The 24496-nt window shown below is 47.2% G+C and overlaps 8 protein-coding genes across 8 annotated transcripts; 7 read left to right on the top strand and 1 right to left on the bottom strand.

The window, feature by feature from the left end:
• Positions 1 to 605: 605 nt before the first annotated feature.
• N7469_007940 (uncharacterized protein) lies at positions 606 to 1670 on the top strand (the record flags this gene model as incomplete). Its single annotated transcript, XM_056646858.1, has 1 exon — positions 606 to 1670. The coding sequence occupies one exon, from the start codon at positions 606 to 608 to the stop codon at positions 1668 to 1670; it is 1065 nt and encodes a 354-aa protein (XP_056498409.1).
• Positions 1671 to 3523: 1853 nt separating this feature from the next.
• N7469_007939 (uncharacterized protein) lies at positions 3524 to 4420 on the top strand (the record flags this gene model as incomplete). The annotated part of the gene is made up of 1 exon (XM_056646857.1): positions 3524 to 4420. The coding sequence occupies one exon, from the start codon at positions 3524 to 3526 to the stop codon at positions 4418 to 4420; it is 897 nt and encodes a 298-aa protein (XP_056498408.1).
• Positions 4421 to 6541: 2121 nt separating this feature from the next.
• On the bottom strand, positions 6542 to 10808 carry N7469_007938 (ubiquitin-specific protease UBP2; the record flags this gene model as incomplete). The annotated part of the gene is made up of 10 exons (XM_056646856.1): positions 6542 to 6963; positions 7019 to 7653; positions 7703 to 8342; positions 8402 to 8939; positions 9001 to 9089; positions 9141 to 9535; positions 9594 to 9639; positions 9692 to 9896; positions 9958 to 10715; positions 10787 to 10808. 10 exons carry the CDS (start codon positions 10806 to 10808, stop codon positions 6542 to 6544), a joined length of 3750 nt encoding a protein of 1249 aa, XP_056498407.1.
• A 127-nt stretch (positions 10809 to 10935) lies between these two features.
• Positions 10936 to 11127, top strand: N7469_007937 (uncharacterized protein; the record flags this gene model as incomplete). Its single annotated transcript, XM_056646855.1, has 1 exon — positions 10936 to 11127. The coding sequence occupies one exon, from the start codon at positions 10936 to 10938 to the stop codon at positions 11125 to 11127; it is 192 nt and encodes a 63-aa protein (XP_056498406.1).
• A 1612-nt stretch (positions 11128 to 12739) lies between these two features.
• N7469_007936 (Tim17/Tim22/Tim23/Pmp24 family protein) lies at positions 12740 to 13716 on the top strand. Its single transcript, XM_056646854.1, has 4 exons — positions 12740 to 12943; positions 13010 to 13129; positions 13207 to 13398; positions 13487 to 13716. The coding sequence occupies exons 1-4, from the start codon at positions 12751 to 12753 to the stop codon at positions 13579 to 13581; spliced, it is 600 nt and encodes a 199-aa protein (XP_056498405.1). The 5' UTR covers positions 12740 to 12750; the 3' UTR covers positions 13582 to 13716.
• Positions 13717 to 15615: 1899 nt separating this feature from the next.
• N7469_007935 (SLM1 family PH domain-containing protein) lies at positions 15616 to 18355 on the top strand (the record flags this gene model as incomplete). Its single annotated transcript, XM_056646853.1, has 4 exons — positions 15616 to 16138; positions 16248 to 16735; positions 16799 to 17136; positions 17200 to 18355. 4 exons carry the CDS (start codon positions 15616 to 15618, stop codon positions 18353 to 18355), a joined length of 2505 nt encoding a protein of 834 aa, XP_056498404.1.
• A 2405-nt stretch (positions 18356 to 20760) lies between these two features.
• Positions 20761 to 22909, top strand: N7469_007934 (uncharacterized protein; the record flags this gene model as incomplete). The annotated part of the gene is made up of 9 exons (XM_056646852.1): positions 20761 to 21157; positions 21232 to 21284; positions 21421 to 21428; positions 21495 to 21588; positions 21642 to 21767; positions 21834 to 21885; positions 21996 to 22465; positions 22520 to 22673; positions 22731 to 22909. 9 exons carry the CDS (start codon positions 20761 to 20763, stop codon positions 22907 to 22909), a joined length of 1533 nt encoding a protein of 510 aa, XP_056498403.1.
• A 295-nt stretch (positions 22910 to 23204) lies between these two features.
• N7469_007933 (uncharacterized protein) lies at positions 23205 to 24162 on the top strand (the record flags this gene model as incomplete). The annotated part of the gene is made up of 2 exons (XM_056646851.1): positions 23205 to 23732; positions 23830 to 24162. 2 exons carry the CDS (start codon positions 23205 to 23207, stop codon positions 24160 to 24162), a joined length of 861 nt encoding a protein of 286 aa, XP_056498402.1.
• Between the last annotated feature and the right edge of the window lie 334 nt (positions 24163 to 24496).

Genomic DNA, 24496 nt, shown 5'->3' with positions numbered 1-24496 from the left:
ATTTGTAGAGAGAGAAGGTGATGTTATTGACGGATTTCGATAATTATCACCAAGAAATATTCTTTTCAATCTTTATTCTGTAAGGGCTACATTGACTTTTACTGTTGATAAGTATGTAAAGCACACAGCCGAAGTCACTACCGAAGGACATCCGAGCGGCGGATGGCGGGTAGACGCTTTCCGATCTGGGGAATGTCACCAGTCAGGTGACCTATGCAGACCTAATTACGGTGGGTTTAGTATTCAAATGCTTGCAGTAAACGGTAGTCCTTGGAATTTCAACTTATCAATTGCATATACTTGTTATGGGGAGCTCAAGTTGCCATTAGGGCAAAGTTTTGGCAAACGAATTCGAGGGAAGTTTCCTTTTCATGGTAGTGCTGATAGTGTTGAGGCAAACATTGGAAGTGCGAAAAGCTCACCTATATAAAGTATGCACTCTAACTCTTTTTTTTTCACTTCCTCTTTTCTTTTGAAATTCAATATTAAACTCATCATCTCTCCACTCTTCACACAATTTCACACTTGACTTCTGTATCCTCCAGACATCCTCTTTAGTTTACTTGATCAAGATGGTGGCCCCTTGTACGCATTCATCCCCACCGATGGGTGAATCAGTGAAACAGACAATGCCTTCTGATCCTGATGATTCCTCAATTAGTGATGGTGTTTCCATCGACCAAGCAAATTCCTTCAAGGCTGACTATGAGAACTGGGGCACATTGCGTCGGGGAAATCGTATGTTAGCTACTTACGCGAGGATTCCTCACATCGGCAAGCCCAACAAGTATGGACAAGCACAGCCGGCGACTCTGACATCCATTGGTGCGAGGACAGCCGAAGACTCTCCTACAATTCTTAAGCCGGCTGATATCAGGAAGATGATGGAAGCGGACGACCATGATTTGATGCGAAAGCATGGTGAAGTCTTCTACAAAACCAAAGCCCTCAAAGGGATCCTGAAGCCAGGCTACACGTGGGTGGCACTAGAGAAGAATCCAGAAACAGGAAATCTGTATCTCCCTGAATCTGTTCTTGATAAATACTGCCCTCTTTGGAGAATTATTCTTGCCTACAAGGGCAATTTGAAAGCCTTTGATGATGGCAAACCGCCAGTACACTCTCCTGAACCTATCAAGGGAAACTCCGTTTCATGGCCCAATCCTGGGACCAAGAAACAGCCAGGTCATCAAGATGATCTGGCTGTTATAGTGAAGGAGCTTTCCCTTGATTTGAAGGAGATCAAGGGGGATATACGGGAGATGAAAAATCTCCAAGTCTGCTCAGCAGAAGCTGAAAGTTCGACATCATCCGTAGCTTCCATTGAGAAGAACCCAGTCGACACTTCTGATGCAGAGGAGGTTGAAGTTGAGATATCTACTGGGGCAAATGGCACCATCACACCCCCTCCGGACGAAGCAAGACCTGAGAGCAGAATACGTCCTACTAGCCCCTCAGACTCTCAGGTTATTGAGGATCGCTCTAGCAGGGTGAAGATGCCTGAGCCGGTAGCTTTGAATAAGAACGCTAATTCTGCACAGTCACAGACCAATAAGCGAAATAGAAGCTCCGTCCGAGAAGAGGCAGGCTCCCCCTCTCCTCAAAACCAGGGGGATCGCGCTCGCAAAATAAGGGATACTGGTAGGACTCACAGAGTTCAACCAGTATAGACATAACCAGGTCGAGGCTGATAAAACAGAACGATTAGCAACACGAAGATCCGGATAGCCTTGAACTGTTGTCGATAGTTTAATTTTCTTTTTCCGTTGCTTCTTTGATTTCAGATCTCTTTGACTGGTTTCCATACGGCTCTCTGACTTGCTCGCATCCCCAGAGTGGCTCGGATAATTTTGTACCACGGCAGCATGTACTTCGTACTACTTACTAGCCAAGCAGTTATTATTTCGTGAACTGTGCTAGGATTATTTCTTGATACCAATCACGTAGTAGTATCGAACGGCAACCATGTGAGATGGCGACTGGTATAGAAGAGTGCTAAAACCGTTTCCTTAGACAGGAATTATTCCGTTCTTATTAGATAGTCACTATCAGAAGTACTGAGCGGATAATCTTCTAACAGTCGTTCGCACTACTTTATATTGTAGTTTATGAGTTATAATGTCCTCCTTTTACGCCAGCATGAAGTCGAAAAAAAAGCAATGTTTGGTATCCATGTTTGGAGGAAAATTGCTCCCGGGGGCGTCAACTAAGTTCCCAGGAATATCTAGGACAAAATGTGCGAGACTTTTGATTCAATGGCATTGCCTATTGAGATAGAAGCTTTTTTCTCAGTTCCCATGAATTTTGTTCTGCTTGCTATCCATTCTCAAAGGAGATATAAAACTGAACACTTGTTCTCGAAACGCCATTCTTATAATTAATCTTTTATACTGAACAGAGCCCTTTTGCACTTGTGCGAGAAAAGGTTTATCGTTCATCCAGACCGCGATAATCTAGGTTTTCCTCTACCGGCATGATCAGTAACTAGTTTAAGAGCTGTACCTGTCACTATATGGAATGCATAATGTCTGGCAGGAAGGGCTTGCTTCTCTCGGCCGCCGTCGGGATTGATTAACTTGAATAACTATTCACATTGCGAGAACTATTCCCTGCATTACACCAGGTTTTGCCAGTCAGACACATGAATTTATAGCTCTCACCGCCGCTTAGTTGCTTGACCGCTTCAACAGGGGAATTTGTCCTCATAGTCAGAGATGCACATATGCCTCTTTCATTCCTTTCCTAGCTTGATAGCATCTTACAAATATTCATATATCTGCCATTCAGGCTCTCTCCCCGCAGGATCTCAGATAATAATTGGAGCAGTATATAAGCGACGACTTTAATACCTAGGATCGCTCCAAAGTAACGTACTATTCCCCCGCATTAAGTTGCTACTAGTACGATGCAGCAATTGTTGGAAGACCTCAATACCCCCAAACCCTCAGCCTAATTGCAAAATATTGCTATAGGCTCCATTCTTTGTTCATAGTTTAGTGAGGATGCTATCGACAAGGAATGGACAGCGTCGGATGGTAGCGGAAGCCTCGATTGGTACTGTTGGCCACCATTACGATATCCCGCTAGCAGCGAATCTAGGGCGACCAATACGCTCTACGAATTTTGACAAATGAGGGCTTTATTTTACGCGAGGCAACAGAGTGATAGTTTTTGTAAATTAACACTTTAGTAGTCTGATTTCCATCTCCGGCGATGCCACCCGAAGAATCTCTGTCTAGATCGTCTTGTATCCGTTTATTCAACCTGATGACTGTGCTCAAGAAGGAAACATCTTCATCCAAACAAGTGGTATGCTGACTTTTAGGTGCCAGAACTCCGCAAGTAGAATAAAATGGCGAGACTATATCTAGAACGCACCATTGAGGTCATGGAGTGTCATAGATCCTAGGATACATTCAATAGAAGTCATCGAGTAGCAATATTTAACCCGTCTTACTCTGAACACATCCTTCTCTCTGGAGTGGAATGGTATTTCAACGAAATAATATACAGCATTTTCAAAATGATTTCCCAAAGGATTCTACTTCTAAGTTTCCTTCTCTTATATTCAAGAAAGATCGCCGGCCAATTCATCCATGTCTGCACAAGTGATGAAATATCTCGTGATGAAGTCGCCTCGAATGGATGTACTTGCCGACAATTTAGCCCCCACGATACCTGCACGAAATGTCCAGTTGGTCCTTCTACTTGTGCATCAGAGGACTCGGGAATCTGCCTTTCCGACTGCAATTTTGATTGCACATCAAAGCAGAACGAAAACAGCGATGCCTGTGGGGTATGGCTTCATTCAGTCTGCGAGTGCAAGCAGAATCCATCACTTTGTAATTTCCAACACGGAAAGGGAACAACAGGTTGGGTGAAACTCGGCGGACAGGGCAATTTAGCCACAGTAGATCAGCCGTTACGCAACATCTTGGCCCTACAAAACCACGAAAGTCTTGCAAAGTCCGCTTGGGACTGGGGCCAGCAACCTTTTATTTCTGACCCAAGTACCCAAGGTCTGGCTATTAACCCTGTACGAACTATAACTCAGGATCAAGTCCATATGCACATTTGTGACGTAAACGGCGATATGGTGAACTTTCTAACAAAGATTTCCACCAACTCTGCTATTTCAAACTATCAAACAGTGCAATCGATCAAACTCGAAAAGCCATTCATACATGACGGTCATAATACTCCGGACACAATGTGGTGTCTCGCATCACAAACCAAAAATACACCTATCGATGGGGGACTTGTTCATGACGCTATTAACAGTGTAATGGTCAAGCCGAAAGTATGCAATTTCAATGTGGCTGCGGCAGTGATACGTGACTCAAATGGCTATACATGGGGATGTGTTACAGCTGATCGTGGTGATTCAGAGCATCGGTTCTTGGACAAATGTAACAAGTGATTATGGTATTGCGGAACATCGCAGGTCGGTGAAAAAATGAAGTATATACTTGACTGCCTACTCATGTATTTACGATGATTCGCTCGTTTTACCATTTGATGTGTTTTCTGGTTCACTTCCAATTTTAGTTATCAGTATATTTAACTGCCAAAAATTGGAAATTGAAGCTGCTTTCCTGCACTTTATTAACTACTAAGTTTTAACTAGTTAATGTAAGAGGGAATGCCGCTCTCAACATCGGAGTTAGTGAACTAGGTGATTAGGGCCTTAGCAACAAAGCAACCATTTAGTCTTAGGAGAATAAGTAGTGTTCGTGCGATAGTATTCGAATGCACATATCTGTCAAATGCCAAGGGATTTTTTTTTTCACGATTCTGTCTTTTCCTGCGGCGGTGACGATATCAGTGTATCGTTCATGAAAGCTCGAATGTCTTAGGAGGTCGTGTCGCAGTAGGGCACCGCTCTGATTCTTGCCCTCCTGCACACTGCGTGTGGTGGTTTTGCTCCTCTACGATCGACCTGTCTGCCCATGCAGACTGCCAGCGAACATTCCCAACTTTACATTAGCTAGAAAACATTTGCCTTGTTGGTTCCGGAGGCATAAGCCAATCCCGTAAGGACAGCAACATTGCGCAACTATCTATCGCTGTCTCTCTTCTGCCTACCAATCTCAGCATCATACACATGCCCGGAGGGCTGGACATTGGCCTTTTGCTTATCGAACGACTGTGAACTTTTGACGAAAGACCAAGCCCTTTGACGTGAACTAGCACAACAGCTAATGCACGAAAGGATTTGTTGTCACCGTATATGTCCTGTCAGCTATAACTATCTGTAACGGCAAATACTAAGGGCCAGGCTAGAGACCTATAGATAGGTTAGACTTTGAATAGTTGTCAAAGAGGAAAGAGGATATATTCAATTAATACTATAAATATTAGTACATGGTTGAGCCTAGCCCCAAGATTAGTAGCAATTATCATCGAAATATACCTTATCTTCTCTATGCTTGAAATGTAATTGTCAGCTGGTAGATATTCACGGTCGTTCGATCAGATCATGCAATTGGCGAGTAGTAGTAGTAGTAGTAGTAAAGGCTACCGTGGGCGTGCTATATCAAGTACCTCTTGTCTGCTGGATTTGTGGGCTGACATTCCACCACGCATTTTAGTGTAGAACGATTGTGTAGTCGTAGAATAAGAAGCGATGGTATGAAACGCGAGATATACTAGTAAAATTGGATATTGACTGGTATCTACTAAAGAATCAATGATAATTATGAATAATGAATACCGTATCAAACAAAAAAAAATTCATAGGCCTACTAATTCACGCAGAAGCACAGTGAGATCTAGTAGATAGCCGCAATCAGTGCAATAGAGAAGTGTTATTAGAAGAATCACTTTTTTACTGGTAGAACTACTATGTTACTTATTTGGATCATGAGTATGTATTTCTGATATTTATTCTAGCTTTTACTATGGAAGTCTGTATTCAACACAAGTTATATAGAACTCGGAACTTCCATATAAGTTACACTGTATCTCCGATTTTCTGGTATCTACTTGGGTAGCTACTTTGTATTCTGACTGAAATTATAGTTCTGACAGAGGAATTGAACGGGTTAATCAACTGTAAACTTATCTAGATTGGCAAAAATAATGAACCAAGCAATGGAGAGTGGTTATTCTGAGAATAATCACACTAATAACACTGGTTGACTGTACCGATTGCGGCTATAGAGCGCCGTACCCCAAGAATGGTCATTACTTTCTTATCGGAGACGCTTGAATCTAACCGTTCTTCGTTCATGGTATCTTTCGGTATGTACACAAACATGCTAATACTCTTCGCGTTTATGCTGGACATAAAGATTGGACATCACACGGTCATAAAAAAGGTAGAAGTAGTTATGCAATCATGTCATCTCTTACATGCCTAAACCAAGTGGTTCGGGCATTCAAAATGTACTAGTAAGCTGGTCTATTCCACCCTCCAAAAGTGACATGCGGGGTGGAATATCTACCAGTACCCGTCGACATCATGCCAGGAGCGACCTCGCTGGTCATAAAACTTCCTGCGGTGATCTGGGAGAGATTGGACGTCACCCGTCGAAAATTCCTAATCAGTCGACTGGTCCATAGGAGCATCTTCAGAAAGGGGCTCCGTAGGCTGATCAGCGTCCGCTGGGACAGCCTCAGTGTGCTGCACGTCTGGCATCTGCTCGGCGAGGTCCCGGCAGACCGGATCGACCAGACGATCTTTGAGTCTATCGTTAATGTAGACAAGGAAGTAAGGGGTAGGTGGGTTGCCAGGATCGTTGTTCTTGAAGATTTCATCCAGATTCTGGACCTCAGTCACGTATTCGTCGTTGTATTTGCGCCAGATATCTCGGTTAAAATCGTAGATGTAGATCCAGTAGTGGCCGAATGACACAGACCCACGATGCACGAAGACTGCATATAATCGGTATGGGAGGTTTCTATACTCGGCAAATTGGTTCGATATTTGCGTCTGTGTACTCTCAATCTCCTTGTCGAGGGCTGAATGGAATCATTAGAATTTGGTGTATTCGAGGATGTGAAGACCTTTGCTTACCTTGAAGCTCACTCTCTGCTGTCTGTGCGAGTTCGTCAACTTCATTACCGAGAGCCTCGTTGGTATCAATGTCTTCTTCCTCTTCCCATGGCAGTTCTCTAAGTACATCTCTAGTGCTCCGAAGCAACTGTGGAACATCTTGGCCGTCGGTTTCCTGATCTCTAATTAGCATAACGATCATCGAAATAGACTCGTATAGAGCGTGGTGCCATACTTGTTTCCTAAGCAGCTCCCGCCGGCGGTCCTCGTGTGCCTTGAGAGTTTTCTTGAGATTCCATCCTTGTCGGCGTTTATTCACGATCTCTGGTTTCTGAGTGTCCATATATCGGTCCATGTAAATAGTCTCTAGGAGCTCGAGGTGGTTTGTCGACTTGAAAGAACTCTTTTTTACCGGGTCAAACTGGACGCGTTGGACTTGGATTTGAAGAATAGGAGGAAGTCGGGTAATCGAGCCATATTGTTCAGCCTCGGAATTCTCGACGCTGATCTTTTGAGCATCGAAAGCGCCATCAATGGCAGAGTAGATGTCCTTTGGACCATGCGCTACATCAACCTTAACATCGCACCACCTTTCCTCTTTGGATCGAATGCCAGCTTGGGTAGAAATATAGGATCGGCTTTCGCCATAGAACATACTGAATATTGTTAGTCACAGGCTTCGAGCATGACAAGAAGGAAGCTCACTCTTTGATCTGGTCAACCTGTTCACCATCACTAGCTACACTCCGTGGTTTGATGGCGCACTGGCTCTGAAAAAGAACATTGTTAATCACCTCTGTGACATCCTGCTGAGCACCTATTTCGACTTCTTCGAGCAGTTGCTTTTGGCGGTCGACCTCAACGACAGGTCTGGGGGGAACTGGTGGCGGTCGGCTAGGAGGTTCGGGAACGGATGATGAAGGGTCGTCAGCTTCCACCTTCACATAACCTTCTGCTTCGGACAGCGCCTGCTCGGACTGGGTTTGCTCGTTCTCTTCGGCAGCAGCAAGCTCTGGTGGGGCAGAATCTTTCTGCGCGGGTACGGATGTCTCTTCGCTTCCAAAATCCCTTCCAGTCTTATTGTTACCTTGGGGTTCAGGGTCAGAGCCCACAGGCTTTTCGTTTTTTGTCTCGACTATAGATTGAGGAGGACCAAGAGGGCCCAGAATAGGTGCTCCATCAATGTGTCCCAGTGAGCTTCCTTTAGATATTGTCGACCTGCGACGGATAGCTTCCTCATTCCCGGGGCTGATCAGAGTCAATCTTGCAAGTTCTCGACTCGGGGCCACGCAAGATTTCGATGATGTGGTCATATTTTGAAAAAGTATTCGGAGCTCGCCAAGGACTATATCTGCGGTCAGCTTCGCACTCAAGTTGAAGACCCATTACCAGAAAGATACATACATGTAAGCGACCTTTGAACTTCCTTCGCAGTCACCTTGCGCGAGCCAACTTTCTTGTTTGCCAGACCTGCTTCGTCATTGAGATCCATTTGATACTTTTCGATGTCAAGGACCATGTCGCGGAAAGGGCGAACTGAGAAATAAAACTGTAAAAGGCTGTTCAGGTAACAGGTATTACCGATATTCTGCAAACCAACTGGCCATTCAGCCAAATCTTGAGTGACATCAGAAGAGATTCCAGCCATGCCTTTCAGCAACTGACTGTCCATTTCTCTTGCTATCACGCTCAATGCACGGTTGTAGATTTCGGCTTGGCCGGGACTATCGTCGATACAGATCGTATAAGCTGCCATGATGGCCTCTTCGTCTGCCGTCCGATCTGGAATTTGGAGCAAACGATATGCATCTCCAATGTCCATTTCACCGGACACGGTTTCACCGGTGTTGAGGAAATGATTCAATCCGATTGAATTGCGAGACTCTGCAATGAGCTTGACAGCCCGGTCCGCTGTGTCCTTACATGATGGACTGTCACTGACCTAGAGAAGATGGCTCATCATTAGGTCAAACGTGAGAAATCACAATCCCATATATTCATACCTTGGTCGTATACATCGTGATGATAAAATCATCTGGTGTTTTGTCATCAACTCCCAGAAAGACTTGGGCTTGCTCGACAGTGGACACGCCTATTCATCGCAATGATTAGTATTGAAAAGGTGCTTGATCTTGAGACTTACGATCTTCTGAAGCAGCTTTGATCCGCTCGCTACCTCTACTGTCTCCAATCCGCCAAAGCTGCTGTCGCGCTTCGGTCTCATGGGAGCTTGAACTCAGATAGGCGTAGAATTTTCCAACAATGGTGTCTTCAGTGATATTTGGATCGTCATGCCAAAGCCCGAAATATTTGTATGCCTCTTTCACATCATCATCTGTATATTTACCTTCCGCATAAGCCACTTGAGCCGCATGGTCGATAATCTCCCAGTCTTGGCCACCCCGAAGAGTACCTATAGCTTTGAGAGATTGCAAATACAATGATGATCGGGACGGATCCACAGAGACTTGGCGATTATATGCTTCCACGATCAACGAAGCATCCATATCTTCCACGGCACCAAGGTCCTCGTAAAATCTTTAAGAGAAATTGTCAGTTTTGTTCAGCGATATTATTTACGTCAGGGGCAACTAACGGAGCAGGTGGCATCTCAAAGGTGCTTGCATGGAATGATTTCGGGTCTATTTGATCAGTCACCCATAAATTACCAACACGTTCGAGGGGTGCACAAACAGTCGGATGCCTCTAGAGCATGAAGAATGTCGTGGGAGGACGATTGAGGGAGTGTAGCTTGTATCGCTCGTTTCTCCGAGTTGGGCCTACTATGTATCAAAGCCTGCAGTTCAAGAATAGCGTCGTCAAGGAAGATTGAAAGAGCATTTTGGTAGGGCTTCATTGATTCCGGTTCTGGTTTTGGAGGTTGCCAAGCACCATTTTCCTGTGTAATATCATCTGAGCATACTTGATTGATGTCTGATGGGACTATGAGGTTTTCATACCAGATGTGTAAACCCAAGAAACTCCAACACTTCCTTGCAGGGAAGACCCTTCAGGCCAAATGCAACCATGAATCGTTTGTTACTAGCGGATATGTCCTTGCTGTGGTCTCTGTTATGGAGAGAATTGCTGAGATAAATTCGAAGGTTGTCTAGCACGGTGATTGGCAAAGGGCTGGATATTCCTTCAAGACGATCTGGGTTCGCCGCAATTGCCTCCTCTGCCCGTTCGCGAATGACATCGGGGTCACTAATCAAGGGCAGAAACTTTGGGCCGATAAGTGGCGATAGTATTCTGAGAGATACCATCGCCGAACAGGAAAGATGAGAGCATTGGTAGTGGTATGTTTCGGCTACTTGCCCGCTGTCAGTGACCTCCTCAACCGAGGTGCTTCCCCTCTGTCTACCCGATTTGTACACCAGGTGGTGAACATGGTCCCCCTTTTGTGATCGTGTGAATGAGCTTCCGGCGTTGTTATGATTGACGACGACCTGTAAATGAGTGCGGCATTTAGAGCACATGGCGGAGACCTTTGATGACGTGCCTGGTCTGGGCTGTTGGTCTGATTGTGCGAGGAATGTTTGATTTGCTTTTGTCACATAGTTATGTTTACATGCATCAGGCGAAATAAATCCATAGCGTTTGTCACTGTCTTCGCGATATACGGGAGGGACTTGTGAAAGCAGGTTGAGACCGCTATCGGGTGGATGCTCTGCATCGTACAGTTGGATGTCCTCAGCAAGCCGCGGAGCGAGTTTGCCTAAATATTCAAAACACCACTTTAGCGCTCTCTTCAGAAATTATTGTTTTCAGGTCCTGCTTCCGACTTACCTGCTCTCTGTGGGTATGTCATAATGTTGGCAGTAGTATTGTCCCAGTATAAGCTGATGCAAAAGTGATCTTCTCAGATTTATGCAATCCCGTCTTATCGAATATTTTTCAGCCCCATAAGATTCTAAGAACAGAGCTGCGCATCCACGATGCGCACAGGTGATGGTATGGAAAGTCGATGGTGGAGAGACAGCGGGGAGCCCGCCGCACTGGGCATCAGTAGGCGCCAAGCTATCGAAGGTGCTCGACGAAGGCCGCAATGGGGGGCTGGGAATGCGATGAAATGGCGTCGAGATGATCTTGGATCTTCCGGCAATGAGCTCAGACTAACAAATGCCTGAATTGTAAACCTTGATCGTGTTATGAAAGCTTTGATGTCGCTGGGTGCGTGTCGAAGGGTCGGGTTAGCTGCCGAAGGCGGTAATAATTAGTTACCGCCAGTTACTTCAGGCATCAATCTTTCGCCGCTAAAGTCTGTACCAAACCGCCATACATAGTACATTTCAATCAAAGTCGAACAATTCCGGCATGGAGGGCGAAGATTGCTCTCAGCAATTTGGCTGTCCTCCTGGTAGAGTTTGTTTCTCGATTTGCCCTTCCGCAGGGCAATCCCATGTACAGGCTCGGGATTGGGTTATTCCTGATTGATCAGCTTCTGCAAATGATCAATGGTGTTTAGATTTCACAATCAGATAAACTAGTCCAAATTCTTACTATATATCATCTTACCAGAGGTTTATAATCTTCTGAACTAATCTCTGAACATGAATTCCCATTTCATGTTGGATGTGAGTGTATGATACACAATTGCTCTACTCATCAAAGAAAACTTTTGATAGAAAAGTAATAAGAACTTGCAGAATAGGCGGCGTGGATTAGTTCATAGAACCTCCCGTAGTACGAGACCATGAAGCTTCCTGTTGAATAATGTACTCTGTATTCAACAGGAAGCTTCATGGTCTCGTACTATGTGTAGACATAGAACAGTTAAATTGATACATAGAACGATTAAGAATTAACGATCGAGATCCTCGACTTGCTCCAGGTCTGTTGTGTGCAACCCACGTAAGCCTTCATGTTCCAGAATATGGGCGATTTCATGAATACTCCGGGAGAGTATTTCAACATTTCATCAACTATGTAGTTCCAGAGATAGGATTTGTTATCATACGCAAAAATCTGTAAAAGAAGGACATTATGTTCTAAAACTGGTTGTCCGATACCAAGGCCGTAAGCGTGTGCAACCGTTTGACCTCTTGCATTGTCACAATCTTCCCAATCTGCGTAAAACTCTCCGCGAATACCTACATTCCAGCCTGGAGGAACAGAAAACCTTTGATAACACCCAAAGCAGTAGATTTGATTCAACAGTGAAGAAAAGGAAACTCATATTGTAGAAATATTGGCACTTTTGGTAGAGGGTTTAGCGGAAGGCATGGGGGGATATTTGGATCGGAGATCTCGACTTCTCAGCTAGATTCGATTTGGCTGGAGTAGGCTGGGGCTAAAGATGTTTCAGCAATGTATAATCTAGGAATGGGATTTGCAATACTCACTAATAGGGAGGTGCAACTCTTAGATGGAGACGGGATATTCCGGAATATCGATTATTCAGTTCGATCCGATATATCGTAAACAGGCCGGGGTTAAAGATGTTTCAGCAATGTGCTATCTAGAAATGGGGTTTGCAATACTGACTGAGAGAAGATGCGACTCTAGGATGGAAACATGATAATCAGGAATGATTGGTTGGTAAGTTGGTGGATGTGGATTGGGTCCCACCCTACGGAAGACGATACGCGCACATATGGCTGGGAAAACTGTACTATTCCCGAATAGGTCTAGTATTATTCAAATCGAGCCAAATCCTGCTTACTTAGCAAGTGACACTCAACTTCAACTCTGTACGCCATTTTACGATTCCCGTCTCTCCCGCAGTCCATCCCTCCCCCCAAAAAGACATCATGGCGCACCACGCTGAGCACGCCGAGGACGACAGCTATCACCCGAAGGATGCGGTCTCTGCCGCCATCCGGGCACTGGCAATTACCGGTGGTATTGGTTTCGTTGGAGCCGCCGCTCAGGTTACCGTCCACAAGCAGAACATGAGCCCTCTCGCCGTGGTTACCCGATTCGGAGGCACCATGACCATGCTTGGTATGAGATATCTGGAATGCCAATTATGATTTGTTGAAATCAATGCTGATATTTCTTTTCTTCAAGGTGGAATGGGTGGTACATATGCCTTCGTGAGAGCCGCCTCGGCCAACTTGCGCCAGGTCGAGGACCCTTGGAACACCGCAGTGGCTGGCTTCTCCGCCGGCGCTCTGCTCGGTCTGCGAGGTAGGTCTCCCACTATCGCTAACGATATATTAGCGAGTCTTCACGCAATTGAGTACACTAACCCTACTCTCGTTCAGCTCGCACTTTCCCCGCTGTCCTGGGCTACGGCGCCGTTACCGCTACCGCCATGGCCGCTTTCGATTACACCCAAGGATTGTACGGATACTCCAAGAACCACGATGAGGATGAGTTCGAGCGCCGCCAGAAGCTGCGCAAGAACTTCCAGACTCCTGCCGAGCAAACCTTTGCGGAATTGGGCGAGGGACGCGGTACGTGAAATATTGCCCTTCGTGATCCCAGCCACACTGGGTATTACACCGAACCGAATGAAAACTAACTCACATGTTATTATTCTAGGTATCACCGGCCCTAACTACGAGGAGCGCCGCCGTGAGCGGATCAAGGAGACGTATGGCATTGAGGTTCCCACATCCCCAGTTCCTGCATCATAAAATATTCCCCTTTACTTTTGATGCCGTGCTCTTGCCATTATCTTTCCGAATTGCGTTGTGTAAATTACCCCCCACTACATCATGTTCTCTAGCATGCCGGACACGTCAAATCCGATTCAATTTTCTTCTTTTTAAGCTGTTCGACCCTTGTGACGTAGGTTGTAAGCAGACGCGTTAAGTCAGGATACTTAACCATCGGAGGACTCATTGAAAAATGCCCAACGATACCTTGAAAATCTGACAATTATGGAGTTTCAATTTACCGGAAAGGGATTGATCCGGTCATTCTACCCGGTCTACAAATCAACAAGCTAAGTGATGCTTCATGATATTCTGGAGTGCAGTTGGCAATCGTCTGTGGAGTGCGGAGGGGTTCTTGCCCGTCGACCAATGAAGGAGCGGGCATATCCAACCTCCGTCTGTACACCTCCGACTCAGACATCATATGGGTCTCTCCCTCTCTTTTATTTTTACCGAAGAATTAATAGTGATCAATATGACATCGTGTTCGACGACCAGGCTGATTTACGAGTTTGCAATCGGATTCGCGTTGAGAGGATACCCCAGTCTAGTCGATCATGTCATCGCCAAGGACATCGATGGCTACACCTAAACGAAGTTCAATGATTGCATGGCACACCAGATCGGGAAGGCCTAACTGGAGGTATCCTTTCAACCGATATCATATTCTGACTTGAAATTCAGCAATGGCCACCATGGCTCGGTTGCAGCACGAGAAGCTGAGACTGGAGAAACTGGTTCTCGGAGATAGGTTCCCAATCCCACCCGCCTCCAGAATATCCCAAAGCGGCAAACTCTACTTCGTAGGGCATTGAATATCGAGGGACGTTCTTCCAAGGTTTGCGTGCTTCCTCGGAAGACTCGGGGGCGGGTATCCACGTTCTGTGCCCTGTAAGGGGAGGCAGATGTCAAAGAGGGGCAGCAGTACTGTACAGCTCTGCAGTGTACTCCACGCAGGTTCGATATAGATTCGAATCGAAGCCCGACGTCATGCATCCATCAGCGATCAGGGGGGTGATTTCCATGCTGAGCCACAGAAGACGTGGATCATGTTCAGGTTCGCTAGTGCCAGGGCCGAACTCATTCAGTTCAAAAGAGGGGCGGAGCCACTGTCGTCAGCCACGGAGCAGGCAGCCAGATACTCTTCCATCATCGCGGGTCTACAAAAGGGGGTGGGAAGGAGAATTGGATGGTGGGGGGAAGAAAAGGAGATGTCCAAAAAGGGATCTAATATCTCATCACCATCATCACCACCACTACAATATCACTACCAAGTATCACCATCACCAATATCTCCTTATACTCTCCCCGGTCCTCAATTCCGACAAGTCCAGTACGTCAACCATCTTCAAGATCGAGAAATTTAAACTTCCTTTCCCCTCTCTTTCAGTGCCGGCCCTCCCGAAGTGTGCAAGTGTGTGTGGTGTTGCTAAACCAAACTGGCTTCGGCGTCATCACTCATTTTCCTTTCCTTCTTTCCCCTCGTAGACGTCATCCATCCATTTGATCCCATTCATATTGTCTACAGCCACCCCTCCATCTATCTTTCTCCAGTAACTTATTTTTTATTTCTTGTAGGATAAAGATCGACTCTTCTTGTCTTCTTTTGGTCTATCGATAGTCTACAGTGTGGATCATCTCGATTGATCTTCATTTGGCTTCTTCAAGCCTGTTCGACGCCCAAAAGTGACCCTCCCCGCAAATCCGGCCAGACCGATTCCCCCGTTCGCCTGGTAACCAAATCCGCGCCATTCTATCCCAAAGTTGTTCTAGTCCTCTCTACCTCCGGACTCTCCTGATTTCACGATTCTTTGGCCCTATTTTCTTGTTATCTTATTTTTTTTTTACTTTTTTTTTTCCTCTCTGCCCCCCCTCTTCTTTCATTCCATCGTGAACCCCTCCACCATTCTTACTCCCTGATTTGGCCTCCTCCCATACTCCTCCATTCATTCCTTTCTCCAACTCCTACTTACCTACCTACCTCTACCTCCTACTTCACTTCTTTTTGCTACTATGGCGATGGCCGCGCGGCCACAGACGCCCGTACAGGATGTATACTCGATCCCGCGATCCAACGATCCTGGAGGGTTAAGTCGTGGCTACGGAACTCTTCGTTCTTCTTCGCGCCCCAGCTCCTACGCCGGTACCGGTTCCGCCTTTCACTACAACGCGCAAGATCCATCATTACCGCACAACCCCCGTTTTAGAGAAGAGTTCGACGCCGCTAGTCATCGCAGCTCGGTCGCGCTCGACGGTCCCGTCTCGGGTCTGCAGCGCTCTGTATCGCAAATGTCCCATACCAGATCGCCGACTCCGTCCCGATCGGGGACATTACGCAAAAAGGCGTCCTTGAGTAAGAAGGGGAGTTTGCGACGTAATGGAAGTCGGAAATCTCTTCGCGCTGGAAGTGTGAAAAGTCTCAACTTGGGCGATCGGGAGAAGTATGCCGATGGTACAGAGGATCCCAACAGCGCTTTCCTCGTCCCGATCCCGACCACCGGGAACCCGACGGAGGTGCTAGCGAACCGATTCCAAGGTATGCTTCAAGGACATCGCATCTCCGAGATCGGGAAATACTTTCAGCTCCCCCTCTCGTTTTGGTTTCCAATTTTATTTTGTATGATCGACACTAACTATTTTCGTAGCTTGGCGGAAGATCCTAAAGGACTTGATCGTCTTCTTTAAGGAAGTACAAAAATCCTACGAAACTCGTTCCAAGCTTTTCCTATCCGCCTCTCATGTTATGAACAACCAATCACTGCCCCCAGCATTCTTACAGTCGGGTGGTCTCGCCGATGCGACTGAGATTCTGCAAAACTTCCACCGTCAAGGATATACCGAAGCCAATAAGGCTGTCGAAGTAGAGATCGAAGTCATCAGCCAATTGACCGGCCTACGAAGCGACCTCCAGAAAAAGACCAAGGAGATCAAGAGCCTTTCGGGTGATTTCAAAAACACAGTTGAGAAGGAAATTGATGGCACTCGCAAAGCCGTGCGCAATCTACATGAGTCACTGGGACTGGTAGACACTGATCCCTCAGCCACCTCGGGCAAAGGTGATCCATTCTTAATGCGCCTCAATGTCGAGAAGCAAATCGAGAAGCAGATCGAGGAAGAAAACTATCTTCATCGGGTGTGTTGTATTCGCATGTTTCTACTACCTTCTCCCGATAATTAAACTAATCATTCTCTACAGGCATTCTTGAACCTGGAAAACTCCGGACGTGAACTCGAGTCGATTGTGGTGAGCGAGATTCAAAAGGCCTACAACGCATATGCCAGCATCCTCAAACGTGAGGCCGACGAGGCGTACGACACGGTGGATAAGCTGCGGGCCGGCCCGATTTCGATGCCCCAGGATCATGAGTGGAACTCCTTCGTCGCCAATACCGACGAACTAGTCGACCCGCGCATCCCCCTGCGAAACGTCGAGAGTATCACGTATTCTGGTAAGGATCACCCGGCTGCTGCCGAGGTTCGAGCCGGTATGCTGGAGCGCAAGAGCAAGTATCTTAAGAGCTATACTCCTGGCTGGTAGGATCCCCTGAACCCTCCAATGACAACTCCCAATGAATTAAAACTAACTGAAAGGTACAGGTACGTTCTTTCTCCGACTCATCTTCATGAGTTCAAATCTGCGGATCGCGTGGAGTGGCAGACTCCCGTTATGTCGTTATATCTCCCAGAGCAGAAACTGGGATCGCATTCCCAGGAAGACTCCAGCTCCCACAAGTTCATGCTGAAGGGTCGTCAAACTGGAGCTATGCACCGTGGCCATTCATGGGTATTCCGCGCTGAATCCCACGAGACCATGATGTCCTGGTTTGAGGACATTGAGAGTCTATCCAACAAGACTGGAGAGGCACGAAATGCTTTTGTACGCAAGGCTTCTGTTCGACAAAAACATGCGCGCAGCGTTAGCGGCATGTCCACCAACAGTGAAGTGATGGAAGACGACGAAGCCGATCGCACGCCGTACTCGGCAGAATCCGTGGTTCTGGCTAACGGTCAAGAACGGCCCATGTCCGCCACCCGTCAGCCTGGTGGGGCATTCCCCAGTGACGTCCAAATCGATCGACATCTTCAAGCGCCTCTCTCCCCATCAAGCGGTGATAGTTCTACTGGACGCGATGTGACTGCTGCGGCCGGGGCCATTCCAGATGGTACTGCTGGGCCATCGCGATATTACAACAACAGCCACGATATTGAAAATGGGTCTCAGCGGTCCAAGAATGAAAGTCCCGCGTCTCGGTCCCGCATGAGTCGTCATGATAGTTACTACGGCGATTGGATTGGACCTACTGCTATTGTCCAACGGCAGAAAAAGAGTCAACTAGCGGAGACAGCCAACGCAGATGATCGCGAAGTTCGATCTGATGGAGATCATGATTCTATCGCCGCCATGTCCGGGGTTGTTGGTATGCAGGATCGTCGAGACCAATCTGCTCCTGCACAGGTAGCTCGTCGCGAAAGTGTTTCCACGGCACCTACCAATACCAATGGCACCGAGTACACCAACAACACACTCGCTACTTCGGTCGATGATACATCAGATTCCAAGGTGGGTGCATTGGCTGTCGATTCTGCCCCGTCTGGTGGACTTGAAGATGGATATCTGAATAGGACTATCCCCGGTGGTGCTGGTGGTGCCGCGAAGGCTGGGCCTGACATGTCACGTCCCAAGCAGGACAGCGTAGTGGCTATTGACATGAAGATCCCGGGTCGCTTCCCGCCAACTAATGTGGCCGCATGATCTATGGCTTCTTCATTCTTCCCATTCTTTTTATCTCTTTCTCATTCTTTTTACCTCTTCTTCATCCAAATCTTCTTGCTTTTTGATAGGATCCTTAGCATTACCGCTTCATCTGTCCCTCCTACACCTACCATCCGTTGTACACCTATACTCTCTCTCCCCTTCTACAATACAGCCTAGAATATCTTAGGCGTTTGGGTCCTTTCGTTCTGGGTTTGAGGCGCAAAAAAGGTCTGACTTCAATTCTTTGATTCCCCGGATGTTGAGCATCCGCACTCTCTTTTCTTTTCTTTTCTTTCTTTCTTTCTTTCTACTTAACCTACTTTTTGATGTTACCTTTTATTCTCTGTGTTCTTGGTTTTGAGTTTATAGCGAAGACTTCTATTCTACCTGTTCTGGAGTGAGCAATGAACACGAGTTCGGTCCATCGGTTTCCAACAAAAATACCTAGTACGTAGTGAACTGTAGTTATCCACATGCCACATGGTGGGATCAGATCGTTCGGGAGCCGTGGGGCATGCGGATCCCGTTGAGATGTCGGTCTAGATCCACCATGGCACCATCTAGACCGATAGATATCACATATGTCGAGCGGAGCTTATCGGGCTTGGTTTGAGGTACCCTAAGGTACCTTACCCTATAACTAGTTAGTACGTAGCAGCCCATCAGTCTGTTGAGCGCGGCCGTGGCATTTTGGTGCAGGCAGAAATAGGATGCCGAACGGCCAGTCAGATGTACAGGGTATTTGTAACACTACAGAATCCTTCGATGACCAAGTGGGCACTAGCAGCAAACAGGCCATAATAAGATATGAGAGGAAATTACAATTTAATTGTATGTACATATGGTTTGCTATTAGCTGTGCTATACGGATTACTGGGGAGGGGGGGGGAAGCTTATGGTATACTACATATCAGTCTATATTACTCTGGAATAGAATTAATGATAACCCCCAATCTATATACATCTAACTATTTACCAAGATCCACTTACTGACAGCAATATTGTGACTGTACATAGTACATACATAGTCACCATACTCGGTACAGACTTCCACCCCTGCAACTCCCTCCACCTTCCTCCCTCCTCATCCTCAAGTAATTCCCTAATCTCCTACTAATACTAGTCTATGCATCGTGAACTCACACCTCGCCTCCTCTTTCACTCTGAAAGAAAACAACATTCCACCCTTCCTCATAGTCCAAACCCCGCAAAAGAGGGCGGTGGGGACCCATTTCGATAGCTCGAGAGTATCAGATAGCCCATCATCATCAACACCTTTCCCCAACTTCGTGTTTTACTTCTTCCACCTCTTCCCCTCCCCCCCTCTTCCCACTACCTCCACGCCCTCCAACTTCAGTTCATCTCGACCTTTCAAATATGGGTGGGTGTCCATTTACTTTTCCATTCCCTGCTTTTCTTCTCTCTTACCCTCTGTCTCTGTATTTCCTTTCCCCGGTCTCTCTCTCTCCCTCTCTTTCCACCCAAGTCTCTTTCCACCGTTTCCCGTATTACTCTTGTTATACACCAGACTGTTTTCCATCTTTCTCCCCTTGGTACCTTCTCAGCATTCCAGCCCTTCATCCAATCATCTTCCTTCTCCCCTCCTCCCTCCCCTCCCACCCCCAAGTTAAACCTCCTGAGTTCCTTTTCTCTTCCTTTTCCCCCCGCTTCCCGCTTTCTCTTCTTCCTCTCCACCATCTCCTTCTCCCCCCTTTTTTATATTTCTACGTTCTACACTATTTTCTTTAGCTAACCGGTTTTCCCGTCGTCTTACTTAGCGGACGTATATCGACCATATCAAGTAAGTTTTTATTTTTTTTTTCTAGCCTTACCTACTCAACCATTTCCCATTCTTTCCTATTTATTTCTTCTTTCCTCTTCTCCTTCGCCTATTCACTTAAAATCAAATGGCCAAATGCCATCGATGCGACTTCGGGCGCCGCGCCGCGCCTGGTCTCGATTATCGATGGTCAGTGCGGGGGCCGCCGCCTCCAATATATGCCTCCGGATAGCTTGCCGGCTTGATGGGAAGTCATCAATCTTCAGATGATGGCCCATCCCAATGTATTTTTCGCACCACTTCTTACCTTTTTTTCTGGATTCTGCAAAAAATGGGACACATCTTGTGTGCGCGAGTACCCTGCCGACTGCGCCTCCCTGTTTCCCCCGGGGTCCCCTCCCCAACCTGGCTTTGTCTCAGCTACACTCCCGGGTCACATGATCTGGATCTCCGATCGCCCCGACCCGCCGTTTCTTGCTGAAACAACCCCGTTCCCACTTCCAAACTCCAATCTGTCATCGATTGTCCCCCTCACACCACTTCTTTTTGTTTCTACCTTGCCCTTTTTCTGTTCATTTCCTTTTTCAATTGTCGCGTCATCTCGCGCATCGCCATTTTCCTAATGTCTGATTACCCCGACTCTGACCGAATGCAGCGTGAGAGGTCTCGTTCGCCCCGTCGTCGTTCTTCGCGCAGTCCTCGACGTAGCCGTCGCTCGTACACCCCGCGCAGCCGCTCTCGCAGTCGCGTTGACCGTGATCGAGGTGACCGTGACGATTATCGCCGTAACGACCGCCGTTCGCGATCGCCTTTGAGTGCTTCTGGTGCTGCTGGACCGTCCGGATCTCCTTACGGTGGACGCAGTGGCTACGCGCCCAAACCTTTTGAAAACCGATCTCACAACAAAGAAAATATGATGCAATCTGTCCGCGATTCGTCCCAGCAAGACCGCCGTGTCTATGTCGGCAATCTTTCTTACGATGTGAAATGGCATCATCTCAAAGACTTTATGAGACAGGGTGAGCAAGGATGAGGTGTTTTGTCGGGGAGAGGATATACGTGACTGACCTTTGGTTTCTTTCTCGCGTATTAGCTGGAGAAGTTCTCTTTGCCGATGTATTACTTCTTCCGAATGGAATGTCGAAGGTGGGCGCCAATACGTAGAGCGGATGGTTCCTTTCTACTCCCCGATTTTCCTTTCTGGTTTTTTTCTTTCCTTTTCTGGTTACCTTGCGTGGACTGTTGGGTTGACGGGCTGGGCCTGGCTGTCCGAATTATGTAGGGATGCGGGTAAGTCATACTGGAGTCATTGGAGTTGATCGATGGTGAAGAATTATTGCTAATGCGTCATAACAGGATTGTGGAATATGCTACAAGGGAGCAAGCACAAAACGCTGTCAACACTCTCAGCAACCAAAACCTGATGGGTCGTCTTGTTTACGTCCGCGAGGTATGTATCGAATTTAATCATGGACACAGAACCATTCATTAACATTTGCTCAGGACCGTGAAGCCGAGCCTCGATTCATCGGTGGTCCGCCCCGTAACGACTTCGGTGGAGGCCGAGGTGGTTTCGGCGGTGGTTTCGGCGGGCCCCCAGCTCCCCGCCATTCCGTCTATGTGGCGAACGTTTGTTACTCCCTCATTCCTTATTTACTAAAATTGACACAGGGCTTATTAACGGATTTCCTGTAGCTTCCATTCGAAACTGCCTGGCAAGAAGTGAAGGATCTGTTCCGTGATGCTAGTAAGTTCAAAAAAAGAAGCATGAATCGGCTTACACCGAGCCACTTTTTTTTATTTTTTCCTTGGATCAATGAGCGCTTGGTCAATTGACTTTCTATTCTTTGTCTTCAGTCGCTCAGGGTGTTGCTCCGGGTCGCGATCTACACGTCGATCTACACTACGATCACGGCCGCTTCAAGGGATCTGGCGTTGTTCACTTCGACAATGAAGCCGATGCTCAGAATGCCATCGCCATGTTCAACGGCCGGGATTGGCACAATCGCGTTCTTGAAGTTCGCCCGGACCGTTTCGCTGGTGTTCCTCGCGGGGGCTTTGGCGGCGGTGGCCGTGGTGGTTTCCCTGGACGCGGTGGTTTCGGTCCTCGTGGTGGCTTTGGTGGTGGCTTCGGAGGCCGTGGTGGATTTGGGGGCCGCGGAGGATTTGGTGGTGGTTTCCGTGGTGGCTTCAATGGTGGTCCCGGTGGTCCTCCAGGCTACGGCGGAGGCGGCAACTTCCAAGCTGGACCTTCCACTCCCGGCAATGAATTCACCGATGGAGTCACTGGTGGTGGTGATAAGAACCCGGATATCTACGTCAGCAACGTAAGTTTCCACATTTGCCAATTAGATTTTGGAGAGTCGCTCATATAGAACCAGTTGCCATGGGTCACTGAAAACGGCGATTTGACTGAGCTGTTCAAGACCATTGCACAGGTTGAACATGCGGAAATTCAGTATCTTCCCGATGGCCGCTCCAACGGAACCGGTGTTGTCCGATTCCAGAGCGAGGAGATGGCAGAGAAGGCCATTGGTGAGAATAAACACCCCTCAAACAAAACACGGAAGACTGCGGCTAACAGGCTCATAGATACTTTCACTGGCTACCTCTATGGTCAGCGTCCCCTGGGAATCACCTTCGCCAAGCGCAATACCCGCGCACGGGCTGAGGCTCAGGAGGGCTCTGGGGAGGCAATGGGTGGAATGGAGCACCAAGCCCAGGATCAAATGATGGAGCCAACAGGCATCACTCAGGACCAGATCATGTAATCCAATGATCTAGAAGCTGGTCTGATTCTTGTTCTATTTTCCTTTTGTTTTTCTTTCTTATGATTCCCTTATTCCCATCTTTGTTGTACGCCAAAAATATTCTGATTTGCGTAGTAAAGAATGGCTTGTCTCTGTTGTACAGTATGTACTCTTTTATGTATTGTAGCACGTGCAGATCATTTACCGCTCTTCGTAGTTTGCGCAAGTACCTACAGTAACTACTTTCTCTCCGCCTAACTTCCAACTCCACCGTTGAACTTCCCACCTTCATACATCAAACCCCAATTTCCGCATAATGGCCTCTACCCGCCTCGCTCCCATTTCCCGGAGGGCATTTGCCTCTATCCAATCTCTCCAACCCCTCCGTCTCAACCAAACACCCATCACAATTTCACGACTAAACCCACGCAAGCAATCAATCCGTCAACCATCAACTCCCCTCCGACCATACCACTCAACCCTCCACCCCCGCCTCCCAGACCATGAATACACAAACAGTCAAAGCGCAATCCTAACCGCAGCTCTCCCCCACATTCCATCTCACGGTTTCACCCTCGAAGCCCTTACCCTCGGCGCCCGCGACGCGGGTTTCCTCGATGTCTCAGTTCAATTACTTCCCCGCGCGGAATTCGACCTCATTCTCTTCTGGCTGGCGAGTCGTCGTGGTATTCTTCGGGCGAAGGTTGAAGAGGGCGCGCTTTTCACTCGGGTTGCGGCGGAGACTGGTCGTGATGCGGCGTCCTTGTCTGTTGAGGAGAAGTCGAAGATTTTAGTGTTGGAGCGATTGGCGATGAATAAAGATATTAAGAGTCAATGGCAAGATGTATGTTTGTTATTCCCTTGTTACCCGATCGCTTTCATTTTGCGGGTCTGCAGAAGTGAAGCAGAGGCTTTGAGTATACTGATTCTAACTCGACCAGGCCCTCGCTCAAATGTCCCTTCTATCGAATATTCCCATCTCTCTAACCGAACTTCACGCCCTATCCAACGACATCCTTTCTCTTTCCGGTGACTCCTCCGTCGATGGGTCATGGTATTCTCGGCGCATGGCTCTATCTGCTATATACGCTAGTGCGGAGGTTGTCATGACGCGCGATCCAACTCCCGACCTCTCCGAGACAGCTTCTTTCGTGAACAGGCGGTTTGAGGATAAACTTGTCCTGAAGGAGAAGGTTGAGGGTGTGGGCCAGTGTATTTCTTTCTGGGGAAATACAATCGTTGGGGTGGGGAGAAGTTGGGGGATGAAGATCTAGGATGTTGAAGTAGATCTATAAAATGAGGTTCTTGTATTTGTATTTCTTTTGGGTGGTTTCGGAGATTTGTTGCTGTATTAATGGCAAGCTACCTTGAATTGTATTCTACTTTGTTTTCTCGAGCGCGAATCTATACTTTTTATACATTGGACCTATCAACTTAGGTCTGGAGGTTAAAGGTTTTGATAAGGCAATTCGTGTTTCACATTTAAATAACGTCAATTGACGTTTCAATTCTAATCAGCATACTGGTATACTACTAGCAATCGATTTAAGTTAAATGTGATGTCCACTAATACTACTGATTTCATCAATCATATTCCAATGGTATGCA

This window comes from Penicillium citrinum (genome assembly GCF_028827155.1).
Source record: "Penicillium citrinum strain IBT 23319 chromosome Unknown utg000007l:1.0-2040159.0:1.0-2041076.0, whole genome shotgun sequence".
Classification (NCBI taxonomy): domain Eukaryota; kingdom Fungi; phylum Ascomycota; class Eurotiomycetes; order Eurotiales; family Aspergillaceae; genus Penicillium; species Penicillium citrinum.
Note: the sequence above shows the minus strand (reverse complement) of the source record. Positions and strands in the feature narration are given on the sequence as shown.

Bases quoted from the DNA above. Each gene is read 5' to 3' on its own strand.
- N7469_007936 (XM_056646854.1), top strand. From the start codon at position 12,751: ATGGCGCACCACGCTGAGCACGCCGAGGACGACAGCTATCACCCGAAG. The intron at 12,944-13,009 runs GTATGAGATATC...CTTTTCTTCAAG, and splicing joins AGGCACCATGACCATGCTTG to GTGGAATGGGTGGTACATAT. The intron at 13,399-13,486 runs GTACGTGAAATA...TTATTATTCTAG, and splicing joins GGAATTGGGCGAGGGACGCG to GTATCACCGGCCCTAACTAC.